Here is a 23,095-nt window from a genome sequence, read left to right as displayed (position 1 = left end):
GTGTCAGAGTTGTGACCCCTCCAGGAATGTTCACAACCCCCCAGGAGACTGCTGTGGCACCTCTGATTCTCTGTGCAGAGTGTGGTCCTGCTGGATGTACTGTTTTTGACCCGATCTCTCAATGATGTCGACTGAAGTGTCACTTTTTGCAATTCTTGCATCCGGATCCGGATCTTCATCAAAGTCTATTCAGTTCGTCCTTATCATACACCCAACCAGTCCACTGAACTTCGTCCGAATCCGTCAACAACCTTTTGAGATATTGTGCTTACAGACAGAACAGAAGAGAGAGAGAGAGAGAGAGAGAGAGAGAGAGAGAGAGAGAGAGAGAGAGAGAGAGAGAGAGAGAGAGAGAGAGAGAGAGAGAGAGAGAGAGAGAGAGACAGAGGGAGAGAGAGAGAGAGAGAGAGAGAGAGAGAGAGAGAGAGAGAGAGAGAGAGAGAGAGAGAGAGAGAGAGAGAGAGAGAGAGAGAGAGAGAGAGAGAGAGAGAGAGAGAGAGAGAGAGAGAGAGAGAGAGAGAGACAGAGAGAGAGAGAGAGAGAGAGAGAGAGAGAGAGAGAGAGAGAGAGAGAGAGATTGAAACATAACCTCCGTCTCCATTCGGTGGTGGTGGGAAAGATCTTGACACGATAAAAACAAACTATTAATCCAGAGAGAGGATGTTGTGACTCATTTTGCTCGTTCCTGTTCCTGAAGTACCCAGCTCTGGGTTTGCATCGAACCACAACCACAACGTATCGCTTGAACCATCACTTTCTCTTGCAGGAAGATTCAGAAATCTTCAACTGAACGTGTCCCTTGGCTCCTTTAACTCGAACCACCCTCGAGATCGAACTTCACAGCAATTAACTCAACCAATAATTCCTGATCGAGGTCACTTGTTAATTTGGAGGCAGGATGGGTGTGGTTACGTGTTTGTTTGGAGGTAGGATGAGCGTGGTCACATGTTTGGAGGCAGGATGAGCGTGGTCACGTGTTTGTTTAGAGGCAGGATGAGCTTGGTCACTTGTTTGTTTGGAGGCAGGATGAGCATGGTCACATGTTTATTTGGAGGCAGGATGAGCTTGGTCACGTGTTTGTTTAGAGGCAGGATGAGCTTGGTCACGTGTTTATTTGGAGGCAGGATGAGCTTGGTCACGTGTTTGTTTGGAGGCAGGATGAGCTTGGTCACGTGTTTGTTTGGAGGCAGGATGAGCTTGGTCACGTGTTTGTTTGGAGGCAGGATGAGCTTGGTCACGTGTTTATTTGGAGGCAGGATGAGCTTGGTCACGTGTTTGTTTGGAGGCAGGATGAGCTTGGTCACGTGTTTGTTTTAGAGGCAGGATGAGCATGGTCACGTGTTTGTTTGGAGGCAGGATGAGCGTGGTCACGTGTTTGTTTGGAGGCAGGATGAGCGTGGTCACGTGTTTGTTTGGAGGCAGGATGAGCATGGTCGCGTGTTTGTTTAGTGGCAGGATGAGCTTGGTCACGTGTTTGTTTAGTGGTAGGATGAGCGTGGTCACGTGTTTATTTGGAGGCAGGATGAGCATGGTCGCGTGTTTGTTTAGTGGCAGGATGAGCGTGGTCATGTGTTTGTTTCGTGGCAGAATGAGCGTGGTCACATGTTTGTTTAGATGCAGGATGAGCTTGGTCACGTGTTTGTTTGGAGGCAGGATGAGCTTGGTCACGTGTTTGTTTTAGAGCCAGGATGAGCGTGGTCACGTGTTTGTTTGGAGGCAGGATGAGCGTGGTCACATGTTTGTTTGGATGCAGGATGAGCTTGGTCACGTGTTTGTTTGGAGGCAGGATGAGCGTGGTCACATGTTTGTTTCGATGCAGGATGAGCGTGGTCACATGTTTGTTTCGTGGCAGGATGAGCGTGGTCACATGTTTGTTTAGATGCAGGATGAGCGTGGTCACATGTTTGTTTAGTGGCAGGATGAGCGTGGTCACATGTTTGTTTAGATGCACGATGAGCGTGGTCACATGTTTGTTTAGTGGCAGGATGAGCGTGGTCATGTGTTTGTTTCGTGGCAGAATGAGCGTGGTCACGTGTTTGTTTAGATGCAGGATGAGCTTGGTCACGTGTTTGTTTGGAGGCAGGATGAGCGTGGTCACATGTTTGTTTAGATGCAGGATGAGCGTGGTCACGTGTTTGTTTGGAGGCAGGATGAGCGTGGTCACGTGTTTGTTTGGAGGCAGGATGAGCGTGGTCGCGTGTTTGTTTAGTGGCAGAATGAGCGTGGTCACGTGTTTGTTTGGAGGCAGGATGAGCGTGGTCACATGTTTATTTGGAGGCAGGATGAGCGTGGTCACATGTTTATTTGGAGGCAGGATGAGCGTGGTCACATGTTTAGATGCAGGATGAGCTTGGTCACGTGTTTGTTTAGAGGCAGGATTCACTGGATAATGGGGTGTGGCGCTGCCGGTACCTGTGCGGGAGGACGAAAGTCCGAGTCTTCGGGTGCTTGGTGCTTCCAGTCTTGCTCTGTGGATGAGAGACTTGGACTCTGACCAAGGATCTGAGACGGAGATTTAATTCCTTTGGTACCAGGTCTCTTCGGAGAATCCTTGGCTATCGCTGGTCGGACTTTGTGTCCAACGATTGGTTACTGAGAGAGACTCAAATGAGATTTGTTACCTGCGTAGTCCGTGAGCGTCAGCTGCGGCTGTGGCTCGTGTTCCATGGACATGTGGCTCGTTTTCCTGATGCTGATCCTGCTCACCAGATTCTCTCAGCGAGGGAGTCTCGTGAGTGGAGGAGGCCAATGGGCCGACCATGTGCCTCGTGGTTGCAACAGGTTGATCGGCATCTCAAGGAGATGGGGATGGGCCAGGCATCTGCCTGGGGGATAGCCAGACGGAGGCCCCTGGAGTACCGACGGAAATTGGACGCAGCGACCCGCTGTCCTGGCGCATGCTCCCATACCTGACTTGACTAACCAGGGAGAGATACTCGGGAGTCAGAGACATCTTGGAGGAGGAAAGTTTCTGTTCGACAGATTATGTCTGGTTTGTCAGTGGCAACCTGTATGGAACAATCTGTAAGGTTTGAGCAAAGGCCCCGGATGTTTGAGGTCCACACTGTTAATGAAGAGGGAGGGAGTAGGCTTTGAGGGGACGGTAGGACGAGGGAGGAGGGGGGGGAGGTAAGGAGGATTATTGAAAGAGTGTGGTCGATTGCAGAAGAGCTGGGGAGAGGGCGGGATGAGGAGAAAAGGCTCGGTGGTGATGGGTTGGGGTACAGTGGGGAGTAGTAAGAGAGGGGACAGGGAAGTTGAGGATTGTAGGAGGTGGAGTGATGATATGGAAAAGAGAGTGGAGGAAGGAGGCAGTTTTGTGGATTTTAGGGTGGGAAACTTTCGCAAGGGGAAGTGAGGGGAAAGATTGGAGGGAGAGGAGAGAGTTGAGGGAGAAGGGTGAGAGGGAAGCTTGGAGGGGGCACAGTGTGAAAGTTGCTTTGAGAGGGAGGGGAGACGAGAGCAGGCACGTCCAAGGTGGAGGAGGGTGATGGGAGAGGAAGGATGAGACTTTGTTGAGGTATGGTGAGGAAGGGAGTGGCGGGGGGAGGTACAAGATTTGAGGAGTTGGGAAGAGGGGGAGGTGTCTTTATGGAATAAATTTAAATGGAATAATCTTTAAAGAGTTACGTGAACTTTTCGAAACTTTAAAGCAAATGTCCGAATATATTTAAAAGTTCATGATAGACTCTCTCAAAAGGCACCGTCTATGTGAGGATGTGTCCAGGTGTTCAGTATTTAAGGAGATCCGGATCCTGTATATAAAAGAGCCGAGTCATAAAGGTTTTGTCTTCACCAGAAGAAGAACAACAACGCGGAGCTCTCTTCGAACCAGCGATCGCTACGCGAGACGCGGCTAAAAATCGTGAATGTGTCTGGTGAATGTGGGTCGACAAAAGTAGATGGTAGATCGTCAGAAGGAGGAAGAAGAGTCGGGACAGCAAGTCACGTGGTTACGTCAGGTATAATGTGAGGGGTTTTTTTTTTTTTTAGACGAAGCAGAGAGGATAGGAGGGTGGAGGGAGAAGTGGAGAAAATATAAACTGAGGTTCATAAGGAGAGAATACAATAAACACAATGAGGTACACAAACAGGGAGAAGGGAAGGCCTCAAGGAAACACGAGATGAAAACTCGACAATTAGCACAAGTTTTAACACAAGGCCGAACTAGAAACACAGTAAACAGAGAAAACCTGGAGAAAGTCGGCAGAGACCCTGAAAAGGAACCGCCACCGTCGCTTTGAATCCGGTGTTGATAAATTATTGCGGTGTTGGTGTGGCACAGGCATGATGGACCGAATGGTCTCCACCAACATCTAATTTCCTTGTGTGTTTCCTTATTTAGGATGGAGGAACAGAAAGAAAACAACAACAAACAAGGTTTCATGACACTCGGGAGAGGGTACACCTCCGCCAGGCTGAACAGGTTCCGTTTTGTATCCCACTGATCGGCCGGATCTGAATTCGATCCTGAACCTAAATCAAATCGACTTGTTCTTGTCACATAACCAAGTCATCCACCAAGTTTTGTCTGAACTCATCCACAACCTTGAGAGACAGACAAAAAACATCAATTAATATTGATCGTGGTTTGGATCTGTCTGAAGGGTTGAATGGGTTAAGTTTATAATAGTTATTTCGTAGTGTATGTTCAGCATCAGTGTACGTAATAAATGTATGTGACAAGGTAGTGTTGACGTTGTCTGGTGAGTCCCTCGTCTTCCTGCCAAAAATATTTTTGTCTAATTTATCATTTCCCTTCCTTTCTGTTTTACCTGGTTTTCCGTAGGTTGGCAGATTTATCCCTTTATAATCCTCTTACTACCTTTTTTAAACAAGAGGAAACAGAAAACAGTTCTTATCTGGATGAGAAATTTGTTTCTGATTTAATTCTGTTGACTCACCTGACACTTGGATTCCTTTCATTGCTTGGTCCTTCAGGAGAGGTGATGGAGCCAGCAGGAATCGGTCCAAGATTACCGGACAACCCGAGTACATCTCAACAAAACCAAGTCTCAGTTATCCAACATGTCCTGAAACACCAACAATCTGGACTCCGGAGTGACCCGACAGGTGAACAACACGAACAGAAACGCGAACAAATTGAGGGGAAACATCCACAAGCTGAACGGATACTCTCACAATCTCAACATCACAGCCAGAAAATCAAACGGAAACACGATGAATCTGAACAAAGAAACCAGGAAGTCAAACTCCAACAAAGGGAACAAAAACACAAAGAAATCGAACAGACACATCAGGGAACCGGACAAAAACACCTGCCAGTTGAACAGGCAATCTCTCAAAAAGCCTCAGATTTTGCAACAACTCTTTCTCCACCAGGTGCCTCTCAGCCAAATAAATCGCCAGGTACATTACCTGCTCTGAATGACCAGCAATCTAAACTCCGAGGTGAAGAGAAACAACTGGAATCTCAGCACAGAGTGGAAGAGATAAGCAAGGAAACTGAACAGAGACGACAGATGTCCGATGAAATACGCCGGCGAATTGAACAGGTAATCCAACAAAACGCCTCAATCTTGTCTTCAGAATTCGGAGTCAATCCAAGTATTCCTCCACCAGGTCCGTCTCAGCAAAACACAAGCAAAGTTCAACTTTCCGCTCTGGAAGATCAACTGTGCAAACTGAAAGATGAAGAGACACGTCAGCAACATTTACAGAGCGAAAAAATGAGACAAACGGCGATCGAAAAACAATGTCTTGGAGTTGAACAAGCAATCTGGGACGTAACCTTCACCTTGCAAACAAAATACGAAGTCATCGAAGGAGGCGCTGGGACTACAGCGAGGTCTTCGTCTTCAAGGGAGGATCCAAGTGCCGAGTCACCTTTAAATCAGGACGCGGTGTCTCATTGGGTGTAAACCCCAAATTCTCTCTTCCCTCTCAACCAGATGTCAAAGGATCACTCTCTCCAATTCACCACCGAAACAATCACCTTCATCGAAACCACCACCAATAGCTTCCCAGGAAGTCATAAATAATATAAATAAGGGAAGTGGTCGAATAGAATAAGGAGAAGAGGAAGAATCTAAAAAGTAAACGAGGTTGGGGGAGGGGGAGAGTGGGTGATGTGTGGAGGAAGTGCGAATAAATACAAATACTTTGCTTATTAAACAAGAGGAAACAGAAAACAGTTCTTATGAAGATGAGAAGTTTGTTTTTGATGTTATACTGTTTACTCACCTGACACTTCTTTTAAATGCTTCGACCTTCAGGATCGGTGATGGAGTCAGCAGGAATCGGACCAAGATTGCCCCTCAACCCGAGTCCATCTCAACAAAACCAAGTCCGAGTTGTCCAACATGTTCTGAAACACCAGCAATTTGTACTACTGACTGAACTGATCAGCAGACAACACGAACAGAAATGTGAACAAATTTTGAGGAGACATCCTCAGGCTGAACAGATACTCCCGCAAGCTCAACAGTGAACAACACCATAGACAGTGAAACCAACGAAAACACGATCAAGTTTTACTCTGAGCTGAACAAAGAAACCAGGAAGTCAAACTCCATCAATGGGAAGGGAAACACCAGGAAATCGAGATGTATGAATATCAAACAGAGATATCCACATGTCAAACAGAGATGACATATCGACCGCCCGCGCTCCGACACGGCCCGTGACATGTATCTTAGATTTAGTGGAACATATTGGGCCCAACAAAAAATTTATATATATATATAATAAATTTATATATATATATATATATATATATATATATATATATATATATATATATATATATATATATTTACATATATATATATATATATATATATATATATATATATATATATTGTTGCGGGGTTGGGTGAGAAGACCACTAGGTGGGGGAAAGCTACGTCGGTTCCCACCAGACTCCCCGGAATTGTTGGCCGTCGCTCACGGATAATTCCGTGATGCGGCGGATCGCTCAACCGACCGTGGACGCCAATAACTCAGCCACGTGACCTCGGGTCCTCCTGTCTCGAATCAGGTTACCTAATTAACCACCGGGGAACCACGCCCTCGGTGCTCCTTGTCCGAACCGGATCACTCCACCAACTATGGATCGCCTTTCCGGATCGGATGCAGCGGAGCGGCACTGCCAAGGACGAACCGGCCAGAAGGAACGGATTGTTGGGAATAAAGACCCGGCTGAACTTAGATCCGAACCATGCTGGACCAATAGAGGAAAAGACAAAGGCGAGCTGGGAACATTTCTACAATTATTATTTTTTAAATATGCGAGGAAAAGCACTTGGCACAACCAAAGGTTTATTGGGGATGTAATGCAGGAAAGATGAGAGAGGTGTGGGGTGCGACAATTATACAAGCAACTTTCAAAAGCAGACTTGACGCGAGATCAATAAAAGCAACAATCACAACAATAAAAGATCTTAAACAGGCTTACTTAACGGACAGGCGCCAACACTCTCAGACACACACTCAGACAAAGTAAACCCAATTGTGAAAGGAACATTTGCAGCCAGCGAGGGAGGGAGTTGAGGTTACAGTTTCTCGGTACCTGAGCGTTTCGGGGGAGGGATGCTCTGTGGTGCGGCACCCGTCAAAAGTTGTGTAGTTCAGTCCACAGCCGCACGAGTGGTGAAGAGCGGAGTCCAAGGCCGAGAATGGAGCAGAAGACAGGACCAGGTAAGAGGCTTGGTCGAGGTCGTGTCGGCAGGGACCAGTGCAGTAGGCGGGCCGTCGAGGCGAGACGTTGGCAGAGCCAAACCGCAGGAACACTTTCACAACACCTCCTTCAATTCTCCACTTTCCAACCGACTTCTCACGCCTTCGACCTTCTTTCAGCCAACTCCCACCGACTTCTTCCTTTCGATCCCCAACAAACAACTTCTTCCTTTCAATCTACCAACAACCACCCACGCAGCACGTGTCTGGGTTTCGGAAGGTAGATGGTGGCGCAGCTTCCATAGCGAACGTCGGGATTTTGCCTCAGAAAACGAGACCGGATACAGCGGGTTGACGGTGGTACACTATGGCCAGTGAAACGAGGAAAGCAAGCGAGATGAATTTACCTCAGCAGTGAAAAAAGGAAGAGTGGAATGGAAGGGAAAAATGATTTGATAACCGAACTAATAGCGGCAAATAGCCCATCGCAACACACTCCCTCGTCTTCCCACTAGACAAAAGGTAGGGACCTAACCACGTATATCAATGGAATAACTGACTCAGGACAACTATCTGTTGTATGCATACAGTTCCGAGAACCGTAACAACATATATATATATATATATATATATATATATATATATATATATATATATATATATATATATATATATATATATATTGTTGCGGATTTGCGCCCGCCGGCGTGCGAACGGCCACGTAACTCGAATCGCGGCACGTCGCCCACCGGACGGACAATCCCGTCGTGACCCTCTCGGACTAACGCCGGGAACAAGTCACGGGTGGGCCTTTCGGCCTCACCACGATCGTGCCAATCGGCCCCCCGCGTGGGATAGGGTTCCTCGCCAAATTCGACCTACTTAAGTACCCACACGGAGGGTAGACCGGGCGATCGCACCTCGCCGCAGGTCGACTTCGGACACGGGCCACTTTAAGCGACCCGTTCCGTACTATCGGGATAACCGAGCGGTGTTATCGTCAACCTCGACGGTTCGATTAATTATTGGGCGTATTTAGCCCACGACCAACCCTTTACTTGAAGAAAGATGGAGATTCAATAAAAGAAAAGACGAAGCGAAACGGGAAAAACAGTTCAACATAAAGCACATTTATTCCGCGGCAAACGGAAAGCACACATATACAATCACAACAATTATGCACCAAAAGCAAATGTAAAAGTAACACGACAATTCTGCACAAAAAGCAAATGCAACAAAAGAGACACAATGCAGATCTACTACCGACTACGCGAGCACACGGCAACACTTACACAGTTTTACTTCACAGACGGCGCCGACAACACATATACTCCAAAGCAAAAGAAAAAGGGGCCACCCTCATCGACAAGGGGGCAGACGGGCCTGGGGCCGAGACCGCGTCGAGCCTACCCGTCTGGTGATGAGCCGCAAAATGGCGGCGGCGCCCCGACTCCGCGGGCCTCGCTGGCACTGCCTGGAATGGGGTGGGAACGGGGCCCCCTTCTCACACTATCTCAGCGCAGGGGGAAACAGGGAGGGGTTGTTGATGCTCGGGGGAAAGAGGATATCTGGATGGCTTGGGTCCCGCGACGAGCGACTCCACTGCGACCTCGATCGCGTTACCGGCCTCCCCTCTCCACAGCTCCCCGACTCTGACACGAGCGCCGACCTCCACAAAGCTTCCTGGCTTCTCCAGCCTCTCCGGACCCCGACAGACACTCTCTCGACTGATTTCGCCGCCGCCACAACTCTCCAACTCTTTCCTCTTCTCAACTCTCAACTCTTCCCAACTGCCTTCGCCGCCGCCACAACTCTCCAACTCTCCCACTCTCCACTCTTCTCAACTCCGTCCAACTGCCCTGATTCGCTCCGCGCTCGGCGCTTTATAGTGCGACAGGAGAAATCATTTGCAGATTTTTGGATCAGGAATGGCTCGGGGGCAGAGCCACGCTCCCCATTGGACAGAGGAAAAGTGGGCGTGAATCATTCTTGATCCGTGAATCTGCATATAGCGATTATACTCCGACGCGCCTGGAGGCGGGGCCAAATCGCCCCACGCTCGCTGATAGGACGGAACAGAAGTGGGCTGAATCATTCTTGATCCGATTTCTCGGAAAGGCTGGTGTTTTTGCACCCGCTGCTCGGTGCGCGCCCTGTACGAGTCCAGTATCGGTGCCCACAAGCGGCGCGGGAATGGCGGTGATGCGATGGTTGCGAGAGCGAGTTGTGACGGTAAAGGTCGTGGCTGTTGGCGTTGCTGTTGTGAAGCGGTGTTGCGGTTGGTGGTTGGTGTGTGAAAGCGGTTGTGGAGAAGGTGGATGTTGTGAAGGCGGTTCTGGAGAAGGTGGCTGTGGTTGTCGAGATGCGGTTGGTGGTGGTTGTGGTGGTAGTAATGGCGGTTGGTCCAAAATAAAGATAGTAAAAGAAAAACGGCTATCTAAAAGGGTCGCAGCCCGAATGAATGACATTTATTCCCTCTAAACAACGGGTTTGGGCCTAACTACACATATACTTACAGAGATATCTCACCTATGGGACCTGAATGATGGTTTGCGAATTTCCTCAACCACAACAATATTGTGACGAATTTGGAAACCTATCACACACAACATTCAGGTCCTGTAGCTCAGTTATATTGGTATGTGTTTTATAGATGGTTTCCTTTCCCTTGTCTAATGGGTGATTAAATGTAAATGTGCTGTGAGTTACTTTGATAGGGTTTTTCTTTTATTTTTACACCTTCCCTTTGCTCTGACCAGCGCCATTGTTCTTCGTACATTCAACCACGAACGTGGGCGGGGATTCGCATCACCTCAGCTCGAGACTCTGCCCAGGATGGGAGGGGTGGCCAATAATTGACACCTCCAACACTCCTCCAGCCGAAGAAGCTGCATAAAGCAACCCAAGAAGGCCTACCCAAGGTAAGCAGCTTGCTGTTTCAAACCCTTCCCAGAGTTCCTCCACAGCTATGAAGATGTTCACACATAGTAGTGGACGCAGTGACACACTGCTCCGATGCATGCTCCCATACCTCACCTGGCAGCCATGTTGTGTTTCAGATCAGCTTCTTTTTATGAAATGTTCCCAGAGGTTGTCGATCATATATGTTATGTTTCACATTGATCAGTTGAGTGGTTTCAGAAAAAGGTATTTTTAAAGGTGTTCTTGCGATTGAATATGGCTGCCATACCACATTACTGATGACGTCATTGTTAACAAATAATGTTTTTCATGGGAAATCGATCACAAATTGAAAGCTTCAACAAGGCCATCAGTTCAGCGGTTTGAGAGAAGATTGTTCAAGGTTTTCCTGTTATCCAAAACGGTGGCCAAACTCGATCAAAATCCAAGTACTTTTTGGGACCCTTCAACCTCATGATGATGTGCTGATATTTGAAGGAGGCATGGCATGAACAAACTTGAGTTACCCCACACCAAAGATCATTTTCGCCTTGTTTGGTCAGAATCTCATCAGCATTTTCAGAGAAGAAGTTGCTGTTTGCGGACGGATGGATGGGAAGACGGATGGACGAGGAGCCATCCCATAAGCTCACCTCAATCATGTTCCAGGTGAGCAAAAAATGACAGCAAAATGGATCAGGAATTTAAATGTTTTAATGATTACAGCCAATACAAAGTGGCAAAGCATTTTTAAATAAACTTAATGGAAAACTTTAACATTAATTGGATGAAACATTTTAACTTTGCTCTCTTTGTCCTGCCACTCTACCCTCATCTTTTGCAATCCTAATAAAATAAGCTGCAAAAGATAATTCTCCAATTGCCATAGAAAACGGTTGGAATGCAAAGACAGCCACAGTGTTCCATGAAATAGATTTACAAGATTTATGAGAAGCAAGTGGAGGTGCTCAAGTTCGAGTCTCTTTTCCCACATTTAATTTTAAATGGCTCACGAAAGTGAGAAAAGACACGAACTGGTATGAACTGGAATGTTTAAACGTTCGTGTGAAAATGAGGTGTGATTGACAGGGTGGAGAAGGGTGGTGTGTTGGAAATCAAGAGTTGATCTCCGATTGACATGAATACTTTGAAAAGGACACCCTCAGATAGTCCTTGTTACCAAGATTATGGTTGTGCAGTTTAATCAGTGCAATGGTGGCTTCCTCCACAGTGCCCAGCTGCAACAAGGCCATCGTATGGGTCTCCCTGGAAAGCAGACCGACATCCGTTCAAGTGAAACAAGGTATGTGGGATTGCATTAAGATCTCTAAACGTTTCACCATCGTTCGGCAGTTACTGCAACAATTAAAAATAAATAAATAAAGAAGACAACTGAACCTTTAGCTTGACCTCATGTTGTTACCCAAATTTGGTCGCATTCTGACTGGTGGGTCTGGAGAAGAAGATTCTTTGATGGAATTTACGCAACCACCATTTTGTCACACTTCCGGTCACGTGATCAGTATGGCCTCTGTAATTTACCATCAGGACACTGTCCTAATGTTGTAACCCAAATGTGGTAGCATTCTGAATGGTGGGTCTGGAGAAGAAGATTTTTGGAAATCTGACGCAACAAAGTGGGACAGTGTATTAATCAGAGGGCTACGGGCCAAATGTGTCAGGCCCAGCAGAAAACCAAGATGACAAACCATATAATTTTGTCTAAAATGTGAAAAAGTCAGATTAACAGAGAAAATCAGATGATTCTCAGTTGAATAAGTATTCAAACCCTTTGCCGAATTAACCCTAAATCACTTCAGGAGTAAATTAATTGTTCGAAAAGTTACAAAATAAGTGTACTGTTTCACCTGTATGTAATCAGTGGTTTAACTTGAAAAAAAATAATCTCCCCGATTATCTAAGGAGTTTTAAGGTGCAACACATTTGGTTAACTAACAAGGCAAATATGAAGACCAAGAATCTTTCCAAAGAAGTCAAACATAAAGTGGTGGAGAAGCACCGTTCAGGAGAGGGTTATAAGATGATTTCAAAATCACTCATTATCCCTTCAAGTACGGTGAATCCATCGTGAAGAAGTGGGAAGATGTAACATACCACCGAGACCCCACCCAGATCAGGTCGCCCATCCAAACTCAGCAGCCGGGCAAGCAGGAAACTGGTTCGGGATGTCACTGTAAATCCAACAATGACTTTGAAAGATTTGCAAGGCTCTACTGTATGTCCAAGACGGGCGTCAGTGTTTATCCATCAACAATATCCCGTTCCCTTCACAAAGCTGGCCTCTTTGGACAGGTGGCAAGAAAGAAACCATTACTGAAAAAGATGCATCGAAAAGCTCGTACGGAGTTTGCGAAAAAGCATCTGAATGACACTGCAGGCAAGTGGAGAAACGTTTTGTGGTGAGAGGAGACAAAATTGAACTTTTTGGTCTAAATTCAAAGCGTTGTGTCTGGCGTAAGCCGAACACCGCACATCACCCAGATAACACCATCCCCACTGTCAAGCACGGTGGTGGCAGCATCATGTTACGGGGTTGCTTTTCATCAGCAGAGACAGGGAAGCTTGTCAGGATGGAAGGGACAATGGACGGTGCAAAGTACAGGAGAATCCTTGATGAAAACCTGCTCGAGTCGGCCATTAATCTGAAACTATCCGATGATCCGAAGCACAAAGATAAAAAATCACACTGGAGTGGCTGAATAAGAAGAAAATGAACGTTCTTGAGTGGCCCGGTCAAAGTCCTGACTTGAACAAAATTTCACATTTGCGGCGAGACTTGAAGATTGCAGTCCATCGACGATCCCCTATCAAACTTGGCGGAGCTCGAGCAATTTTCACGTGAAGAATGGGCAATGATTTCACCATCTCACTGAGCAAAGCTGGTGGAGACCTCCCTAAAAAGACTCGGATCCGGATTCGGATCTTCACCAAAATCTAATCAATTCGTCCTTGTCACGTACCAAACCCGTCTAAAAAAAATTTCGAATCCAGATCCGTATCTTCACAAAAATCGATTAAATTCGTCCTTGGTGCACACCCAGCCTGTCCACCAAGTTTCATCCGAAGCTGTACATATAATAACATTTTGAGATGTCATGCTCACAGACAGCTCGACAAACACAGGTGAAAACGAAACCTCCGTCCACCGAAGTCGAGTCAGACAAGGTAAAAAATATTATTTCACTCCTCTTTGCGCGTGTGCGACCGGATCCAATTCAGAGCCAAGGTAATGCTCAACTGCAGGTTTGTTTTTCGATTAATGTTCCAAATTGTGTTCAAAATACAAGGTTCGATTGAAATTCAAGTTATTCCTCGATCATAAAGTGACGTATATCGACAGACAGAACGACAGTAGGGAACCAATCTGTGAACCAAACTTTTCGCTTCGCGTTCACGTGGTAGCTCGGACTCCAAAAGTAAAGCACAACGAGCAAGGTAAGTAATTTTGGTGCTTCACTTGTGCCCACACCTTGCTCATCCCACACCCCCCTTTGTCAGAGCCCGCCTCAGCCTCCCCACGCACCCCCGCCTTGACCGTGTCCCCATCATCCCGATGCTGTTTCTCAATCATTTAAAAGGCTCAAAAAAAATATCCACATCACCTGAACAAACTCCCTCTCCCAGGAATTTACACAAATCATTCACAACGTTCCCTTACTGAAAAAACTTGAATGCTTGGACGTTTCCACCGGCGGAGTCCGAAAACATCTTGCGCAGCTTCTCTTCGCCAACCGTCGGCCTGAATGACACATTTCAGATGGGAAGTCAGGATGGATACAATATTTTTAGTTTTGTGTGGTGTTTGTGGACTGGTGTGTTTCGTAATTAATAACAGACGTAACTAGAACTGCCACTTTACAACTGCCAGCAGTGATGACCGGGTACCAAGACGTCCCGCTTTGATCGGACACTCGACCCTGACCAATGACGTTATTTTTATTCAAATTAATTTGGAATGGGATTAAAATTAATTCAATTAAAATCAAATGGAAGACAAAATAGGTGCAGTCCTGCATTGTCGTCATCAGAAGGAACCCGAACAAGGTAAAAGCAAAGATGAAGTCATCAAGAGGAAACTGGATAGGATTCACATTTCAGCTGATACTCCTCTACCCTCAAACACATCCAGGCACAGCCAAGTGAGCCATATTCAAAAAATAAATAAATAATAAAAAATAACCTAGATCAAAAAAGATAATAATGCTGGCCACCAAACCATACGTCCGATCAGGTTGAAATTTAAAACATATATTCCCCAGCACTACTAGATCATAATTGTGAAGTTTCATGTCGATTGCATGCACTTCATATGCATGCACTTTTCAATAACTTGTGAGCTCACGAACAGAACCCTAAGAAGATGGACGAAGACCGAATGGAAAGGAACCAAGCGTACAGGATGTTCGAGAGATGAAGAGTTGAAGATGGTGAGCAGATATTGAGGAAGTTCCTCGATCCAGGTTTCTTGAAGCGATGAAGTTGAGAGCTTGGTGAAAGCGGGAAAGGAATGAAACAGCCTTCGGTGATCATCGCGTGCCTTCAAACGAACCCGGACCCTCGCACATCAAAGACTACGTCGTTACCTGATCATCGTGTCCCTGCGGCATATGCACCGTTTGATGGCGAGAAAGTATGACACGAAGATCGTTGCTGTACAGACGAACTCCGTTCAAATGATACAAGACTGGTGTCACAGAGGGACAAATGAAACAGTGTTACAAGATTGAGTAGTATAGGGCAGTGAAGACACAAACAACTAGAATGGCACTCGGTGGAGAGCATACCTCCGCCAACTCATCCACATCCTTTTGAAATATCGTGTTATGTTTCGTTTTTGGCCCAATCTCTTCTCAACGGTGAAGAATCACTTCTCGAATCTGGATCTTCACCAAAATCGAAGCAATTCTTCCTTATCACACACCCAACCCGTCCCCCAAAATTCATCCCAATCCGTGCACAACTTTTTGAGATATCCATCCACCTTCAGTGGACTGAAGTGGGCTCTGACTGGGCCACTCAAGGACATTTATCTGTTTGTTCCTCACCCACTCCAGTGTTGCTTTGGCTTTGTGCTGTTGTCATGGTGAAATGTGAACTTCCGTCGCAATTTCAGGTTTCTTGCAGAAGGCAGCAGGTTTTTTTCCAGGATTTTTTTCTGTATTTTGCTCCATCCATTTTCCCTTCTATCCTGACAAGTGCCCCAGTCCCTGCTGATAAGAAACATCCCCATAACATGATGCTGCCAACACCATGCTTCACAGTAGGGATGGTGTTCTTTGGCTGATGTGCTTTGTTGAGTATGCGTCAAACGTAACGTTTTTCATTTCGACCAAAAGTTTCCATCTTCGTTTCATCAAATAACAAAACTTTTTTCCACATGGCTTCATAATCTCTGGAGTGGTTTTTTTGTACACCTCAAACAGGACTCAAGGTGGGCTTTTTTGAGTCATGGCTTCCTTCTTGCCCCCCTACAGTATGGGCCAGACTTGTGGAGTGCGTGGGATATTGCTGTCACATGCACACAGTGATCAATTTTTGCCATAAAGGCCTGCAGCTCTTTCAAAGTGACTGTTAGCCTCTTGGTGGCCTCTCTGATCAGTCACCTCATTGCTTGGTAATCCAGTTTGGAGGGACGGCCTGATATAGGCAGCGTCTTGGTAGTCCCATACACCTTCCACTTAATGATTGTCTTGACTGTGCTCCAAGGGATCAAGGTCTTTGAAATATTTTTATATCCATCCCTGAATCTCTGCCTTTCCACAACTTTATCCAAAAGGTGTGTTTAAAGCTCCTCGGTGCCATGGTTGAGTCTTCGCTGTGAAATGCACAACCAGGTCAGGTCAGGTATGAGTGCATGCGCCGGAGCAGTGCGTCACTGCGACCACTTTCCGTCGGTACGAAATTTTAGTTCAGGTCCGAATCCAGATCCGGCCAGTCAGTGGGATACAAAACATAAACTATTCAGCCTGGCAGTGGTATGCGCTCTACAGGGTGCCCTTCTCGTTACCACTGCAGTTTGGGTTAAAAAAGTCGATACATTTTAGAGTTAGTTCCCCAAACCATTTTTTCCCCATAAGGTCCAAACTTTGCGCATCGCAGTTTTGCCCGACGCAGGGTTTTTCGAGAACGTAACCCCCACCAACGGGAAGGGTCTGCTGTATATCAAAACTCCATGTCACTTGGGCCTTATCGTGAAGATAGAACGAATAAATACAAACCTACCAAGCTGAGCCTGAACGGAATCAGACATCTGAATCAGAGCTCTGTCTTTCCTGTGGAGTATGAATTTCACTCGAAGCACATCTCCATGGACTCCGATGTGGGATTGTAGGTGGAATTAAAGAACATTACATGTACATAAAGGGTTAAATGGTCACATGATATATTTTTAATATTTTACTTTTCTGATTGAGTTGAGAAATGTTTGTTTGTAAACATCACAATCTCAAAACAACAAGATGGTATTCATGGAATACTTACCTCATGCAGTCTTGAGAGAGACTTGGTGAAAGCAGGGGTGCTGAGGACAGGGGGGGTGGACAGGCGGGGTAACGACCCTAGGGCCCGGACCTGTAATTATTCCTTCAATATTTTGTTTCATATAATGATTGTTTGTGAAGATAAACCACCGGGGGCAACATTATTGTGTGCCTCCCCGGGATGCCATTGCCATCGACAGTGACACCTCCCTTGTAAAATAAACGACTGTGGGAACAATTTACATAATCATAATCGTGGTAATGACGTTCATGAACACAGAAGTGTTGGCCACACCCCATCCAGATGAAGTGTGTCAAACGAATCTACATGTATAATTCGTCTGACGACGAAAATCCGGACACCTCTGTGTCGGTTGTTTTAAAAACAAGGCCAAATGTGTCCAAGAGCCGCGTCCTAAAGGCAATAACAACAACAACTTCCGATATTTCGTCACGTGCCTTGATGGAGCCAATAGCGAGACCCGTCATGGAGGGTCCTCGTTCATGACGAGAAAATCGTGTATTTACGAAATTACAACACATTCAATGGAATAATCTTTAAATAGTAACGTGAACTTTTCGAAACTTTAAAGCAAATGTCCGAATATATTTAAAAGTTCATGATAGACGCTCTCAAAAGGCACCGTCAATGCGAGGATGTGTACAGGTGTTTAGTATTTAAGGAGATCCGGATCCTGTATATAAAAGAGCCGAGTCCTAAAGGTTTTGTCTTCACCAGAAGAAGAACAAGAAGAAGAACAACGCGGAGCTCTCTTGGAGCCAGCGTTCGCTACGCGAGACGCGGATAAAAATTTGAAGGGAAATCCGGGATGGAACCTGCAGGTGAACCGCTTATGCCCGATTCCGGTGCCATAACAATGGTGTGCGTGTCCGACACTGAACCGCCGGTGTGTGAAACGTACACTTCGGTGCCCGATCAAGCTGTCGGTGCTGGAGGTCGAGGTCGCGTCGCCCGTGTGTGGAATACTCGAGGTAAATTCGCAACGTGTCCCGCGCAAAAATTGGCGGAGAGACAGGGGCACGAAGACGTGGATGGAGGGGTCACGTGGTGAAACGATGTAGTGATCACTCTGCGTGGCACACTGGCGTGGTGGGGATTTCAAAACACACCACAGTACTGATGTGCTGTACGGAGTGCACAGCTCGTGGGAGGAACATGGCCGAGGTGGGTGTGGTGGCTGCAGAATATCAACAGGTCCCATGTGGGCTCTGTGAGGGTCTCGCAGTGCGAGCAATGGGCATGGAGGCCACGGCTGCTGGATTTTCCGTTGGGAATCCACATGGACAAGGTAAGAGCGTAAGAGACAGAAGCAGGAAGGCTGCCGAATGACGTTGGAGCTGGAGAACTTGTCGAGAACTTTATTTGAAACTAGCAAATACCACCCGTCACTTCACTGATGGGAATACGAAGAGAGGAGTGTGGGGGGGGTGGGAGAAAAAGAGGGATGGGGGAGCGAGGAAGGAGGAGGTGTGAGGAGCGAGGAAGGAGGAGGTGTGAGGAGCGAGGAAGAAGGGGGAAACGAGGAGGGGTGGGAGAAGGGAAGGCAGCATGAATGGAGGGGAAGGAATTTAAGAGGAAGGGAAGGCAACGACAGAGAGGGGGGGAGAGAGAAAGACAGGGACAGAAAGAGAGAGAGAGGTGTAGGAGGAGGGTGTTGCAGTGTAGGAGGAGGGGGTGGAACAAGGATGGGAAAAAGAGGGAGAGGGGTGGGGTAAGGGAGTTAGCAGAGAGAATATGGCATGCTTTATCAGCAAAACACACACACACACACACACACACACACGATATATTAGTGCTCGGCCGACATCTGCAATTTTTTCGGTCATCGGCTGTTTGGAGTCAGAGTGATTACCGAGTGCAGTATGTACTGCATACGACCCAAAACCTTGAGTAGCTTTCACATTTTTGGGGGGAATTTTAAAACACAAATTAAAAAACAACGTTCCTTTAGAGATGTTTCAAGGAGATTTGCATTAACATTAATTTTAATGAACAGCTGCCAATCATCATGTGACGGGTGGAAAAAATTTGGCTCTAATTTAGAAATCACGGTAAACGGCTTGGAAATCGAGTGCTATCAAATATATTTTGCTTTGAAATTCACAAAGAGAAATCACGTAACCTTTCCAAAGCACACCCGATTCATATAAAATAACCAATTGCTTAAGAAACGGTCACGAGGACAAAGGAAAACGTGATCGCTCGTACGGTGGCTGCTGAGGTTAAAAGTTAAAACCTCCACCACCCGCCATCATCATAAGATATGGAATGAAACTTTGCCACCACGGTGCCCGTAACCAAGTATGAAGACGTGTACACACACCTGTGGAGAGTCCCTTTACAGATCCAAATCGACCCACATGTACCACGTACGTGTGTGCTGTCTACGTACCTCTACCTTGTAGCAACTGCCGACTGTACGTCCTGATTGGGACACGAAACTGCACTGCTATCAACTGTAGGGCGCTCGGCAAATGGCTTAAGCACTCATGCAGGCCCTTCAACTAAATGGTTGATCAGGAACGGTTGGCTTGGCAAGCGATAGAAAGCTTATTGGAAATGACACCTACCCACAAAAAAAAAACACGAAACATAGCCGATTTCGTAACATTTTCATGTTTCACTCCAGACTTCGAGTTATTTAGTCCACGTCATCCGATCCTCCAAACTCAAATTACATTTCGATTATGTGCTTTAATCAGTCCGTGAGAGTAGATCGTGGAAAATCGCAACATGCAATACATGAAATTGCTCCAAGCTCCTAATATGAAAACTATAACACTTGCCAAACAAAATAGCGAATTAAGACAAAATGGCAAGGAAGAGCGTTGTGACCGAGGATTCGCCTTCAGATCACAGCGGGGGAGAGCGAGGTGTCCGAGGAAGCGCCTTAAGACCCCAGCGGGGGAGAGCAGTGTGACTGAGGATTCACTTTCAGACCCAGGCGGGGGGGAGCAAGGTGTCCAAGGATTCACCTTCAGACCCCAGCGGGGGAGAGCGAGGAGTCCGAGGAAGCGCCTTAAGACCCCAGCGGGGGAGAGCGAGGTGTCCGAGGATTCGCCTTCAGACCCCAGCGGGGGAGAGCGAGGTGTCCAAGGAAGCGCCTTAAGACCCCAGCGGAGGAGAGCAATGTGACTGAGGATTCGCTTTCAGACCCCAGCGGGGGGGGGGAGCAAGGTGTCCAAGGATTCACCTTCAGACCCCAGCGGGGGAGAGCGAGGTGTCCGAGGATTCGTCTTCAGACCCCAGCGGGGGAGAGCGAGGTGTTCGAGGATTCGCCTTCAGACCCCAGCGGGGGGGTGTCCGAGGATGCACCTTGACAAACGATATAATTAAATAAGGCCATTAATTATCTTCAAAGGGGGTGTTTTAATTATGACTGGTATTAAATAAAAGATTCAACCCGTTTCGTGACTGGAGCTACTTGAGTAAGGTTTAGAGTTTTCCACCACACAACAGCAGTTAAAAAACAGTTGTGCAAGTATAAAAAGCAACAAATGGTTCAAGGCATAAAGAGCTGCATCAAGATCATAAAAGTATGGAAATTGGGCAACATACCAAAGAGGATAAATAAATTTTGAAGTGTGACCACCTTGAAAAATGGAATAAAAAGGTTGAAAAAAAGTTGGAGGACGGGGTCACAGAGAGGCAACATGGTGGTGAAATGGGAGTCGAGAGAAGGTTTCAGGAATAAATGACACGGTGATTGTGGGAAAGGATGAGGCGGAAGAAAAGGATGGGGATGGAAAGAGAGAAAATGGAAACAGTCAGTGTATGGAACAATCAAATAAATTTTCAAAAAGACAACAATAAGAACAAAGATAAGAATCAAGGAAGCAACATTTTTGGACAAGAGAAAAAATGAAAGGGAAGTTTGAAGCGGAATAAATGTGAACAACAATGAAGATACACACAAGGAAATGAGACGCAGGCCATTCGGTCCATCATGCCTGCGCCGCATCAACAACGGATCAATTCATTCACAGCAATGTATATAAAAAAGATGAAATTCATCACAGCTAAAAGTTAGTACATCAAGTTCGAGAAAATTGGAAGAGTCAGAATATATTGGAAGCTTTGAACAACCACGAGGGAAATTGTGGAAGTAAGTTAGGGTTAAAATTAATCTGAAATTAAATGCTGAAATTCTAAAAATGCAGATCTCTGTCATCAGATTTTTTGTTGTTGTATACAGTCAAGGCTCGTGGAAGAGCGAATAAACTGAACGGATCAAGACGTAAAACGATGTTCCGTTGACGTTCTGATCCGTTCAGTGTACTCGCACGGAAACGACTGAACAGTGCTGCCAAACATACACCGCTTACTTCCAGCTGCAGCGCAAGGCCGTGTGAAGTAATTAAACATTCAAAATAAATGTCATTTTTTTTTACGATAAAATAAGCAGATAATTCTCAAAAGTAGAAGAACTTTGGAACGAACGAATAAAAAAAATGTGACGCGCTCGTCTGGATGACGTCATCACAGCTGTGAGAGTGATGGACGAATGCAATGAACGACCGTGGAATGCAGTGCCCGCCAAAATCTCCTTTTAAGATGTAACGACCAAAGCATCATCGTCGATCGTCACGTACGGAGAGCGTCGGTGCTGCTGCGGCAGTTACGAAGCGACGACACAAGCCGGGTCGGGTCGCCGCTCCGACTCAGGAAGTCAGGGTGCCGGCGATAGCTCGCCGACTCTTCGTGAAGGACACCGGCATCTTTAACATCCACCGGCTGATGGGGATATCCCGTTTAACGTCAATCCGGAGGATGGGGGCACACATTGATGATTCACCTGGCTTGGGAAACACTGGGGTGATAGTTTGTTTGTTGTTGTTTTTCCTGTACATAGTCGAGGCTCATGGAAGAAGCTCATACTTGTACACTGAACGGTTCATGATGTGCATGCTGATTCAAATCTTCCACCTTTGTGCTGTGTCAAACAGAAAGGCAGAATTCTCATTCACTCAAACAAAACCTGCTTTCCAGGTGAAATCACCACAGGTAGGCCAAGGTGATTCGCACGAACATTGTGAATAAATGTTTGGAACTCTTCGCTGAGCCGGCTTAAGACGAAGACAATTACAAGAAGTTCGACGAACGATTGTCCAAACATATGAAGGGAATATTTGAAAAGATGAATCACACCATGTCCCGTACGCAACGGAATCGACAAATCCCTCAATGGAATGATTTGGAGCCGACAAGCAGTGGGCGGAGCGGGCATAAGCGGTGGGCGGAGCTTGTGGAGCGGGCATAAGTGGTGGGCGGAGCTTGTGGAGCGGGCATAAGCGGTGGGCGGAGCGGGAACCCCCGAGCTCGCTCACCCGCCCTGCGGGTCACGTGGCACTCCTTGGAGACGAGTCACAGGAACGTGGTTGCTAGGGAAATGTCACTTTAATATCGAGGGGAGAAGGCTCGAGGCTCCGTGAATTACAGGAACGATGTTTATTCGGATTAAAAACCCATTTATAACGGATTATTCTCCACACGATGTATTAATTACAAGTGCAGGACCAAACCCAAACTCCAACATCGGGGGTTTATAAATAAATTATTTAAATTCAGTTCGATGATGTTTATAAATTAATTATTAAAATCCCATGGGATTGTCAGTTCGATGGAGTTTTTTTTTATGTTCTCTCTCCCTTTGTGAAATCATCCGAAATGTTTTTTTAAAGAGTTTGCGAGGCCTTGCAGCTCGAGTCTGACAGGAAAACGAACCTCAGAGAAATCACCTCAGATTACCTCCCTGTTTCTCTCTCTGTCTGGACGTGTTCGGACGGCGGTTCCTTCCAAACGTGTCTGACGTGAACTTTGTGGTGTTCGGCTCAAAGAGAAACGTCACAAAAGGGAAACTCCAATCTACTTTTTAAACAATCCTTTTGAGGAAGCTCCTGGGTCTCACCATCAGCCGATACTTTTCTTGTCCCTTTCTTTGCTCTGTCCTTGCAGGTTTCAACGCGTGACGAACGAGATCTCACTCCAAATCCAGACGTCCAGTCCGCTCTTTGCGACTCGCCCGCGGTTTTGG

The 23,095-nt window shown here is 46.5% G+C and overlaps 2 protein-coding genes and 1 long non-coding RNA gene across 11 annotated transcripts in view; 2 read left to right on the top strand and 1 right to left on the bottom strand.

Annotated features, from left to right (window-relative positions):
• LOC147008406 (uncharacterized) overlaps positions 1-11,936 on the top strand; it is a 23,028-nt gene extending 11,092 nt beyond the window's left edge. The window contains exons 4-8 of one of the 6 annotated variants that reach the window (XM_085864958.1): positions 4,346-4,426; positions 4,942-5,073; positions 10,398-10,559; positions 11,103-11,208; positions 11,771-11,936. In XM_085864958.1, coding sequence (XP_085721084.1) covers positions 4,346-4,426; positions 4,942-4,950 — 90 coding nt within the window. In that variant the 3' untranslated portion in view covers positions 4,951-5,073; positions 10,398-10,559; positions 11,103-11,208; positions 11,771-11,936. The other 5 variants (XM_085864956.1, XM_085864953.1, XM_085864952.1 and 2 more) reach the window with 5 other exon arrangements.
• On the bottom strand, positions 11,667-23,095 carry LOC147008405 (uncharacterized). The gene is made up of 3 exons (XR_015053442.1): positions 22,970-23,095; positions 14,219-14,299; positions 11,667-11,805 (listed from the first exon to the last, which is right to left on the bottom strand). It is a non-coding gene; the product is annotated as an uncharacterized LOC147008405 (long non-coding RNA).
• Positions 11,752-23,095, top strand: part of LOC147008403 (uncharacterized) — a 60,407-nt gene continuing 49,063 nt past the window's right edge. For all 4 annotated transcript variants that reach the window (XR_015053403.1, XM_085864779.1, XM_085864776.1 and 1 more), the window contains exon 1: positions 11,752-11,842. Coding sequence is in view for 3 of the 4 variants with exons in the window: in XM_085864779.1 (XP_085720905.1) it covers positions 11,752-11,842 (91 nt within the window). In the remaining variant the exon portion in view is untranslated. The remainder of the gene's footprint in view (positions 11,843-23,095) is intronic.

Source organism: Eptatretus burgeri, chromosome 19, assembly GCF_056783735.1.
Source record: "Eptatretus burgeri isolate ZD-2024b chromosome 19, Ebu_testis_v1, whole genome shotgun sequence".
Classification (NCBI taxonomy): Eukaryota; Metazoa; Chordata; class Myxini; order Myxiniformes; family Myxinidae; genus Eptatretus; species Eptatretus burgeri.
This window is presented reverse-complemented; position numbering and strand designations above follow the sequence as displayed.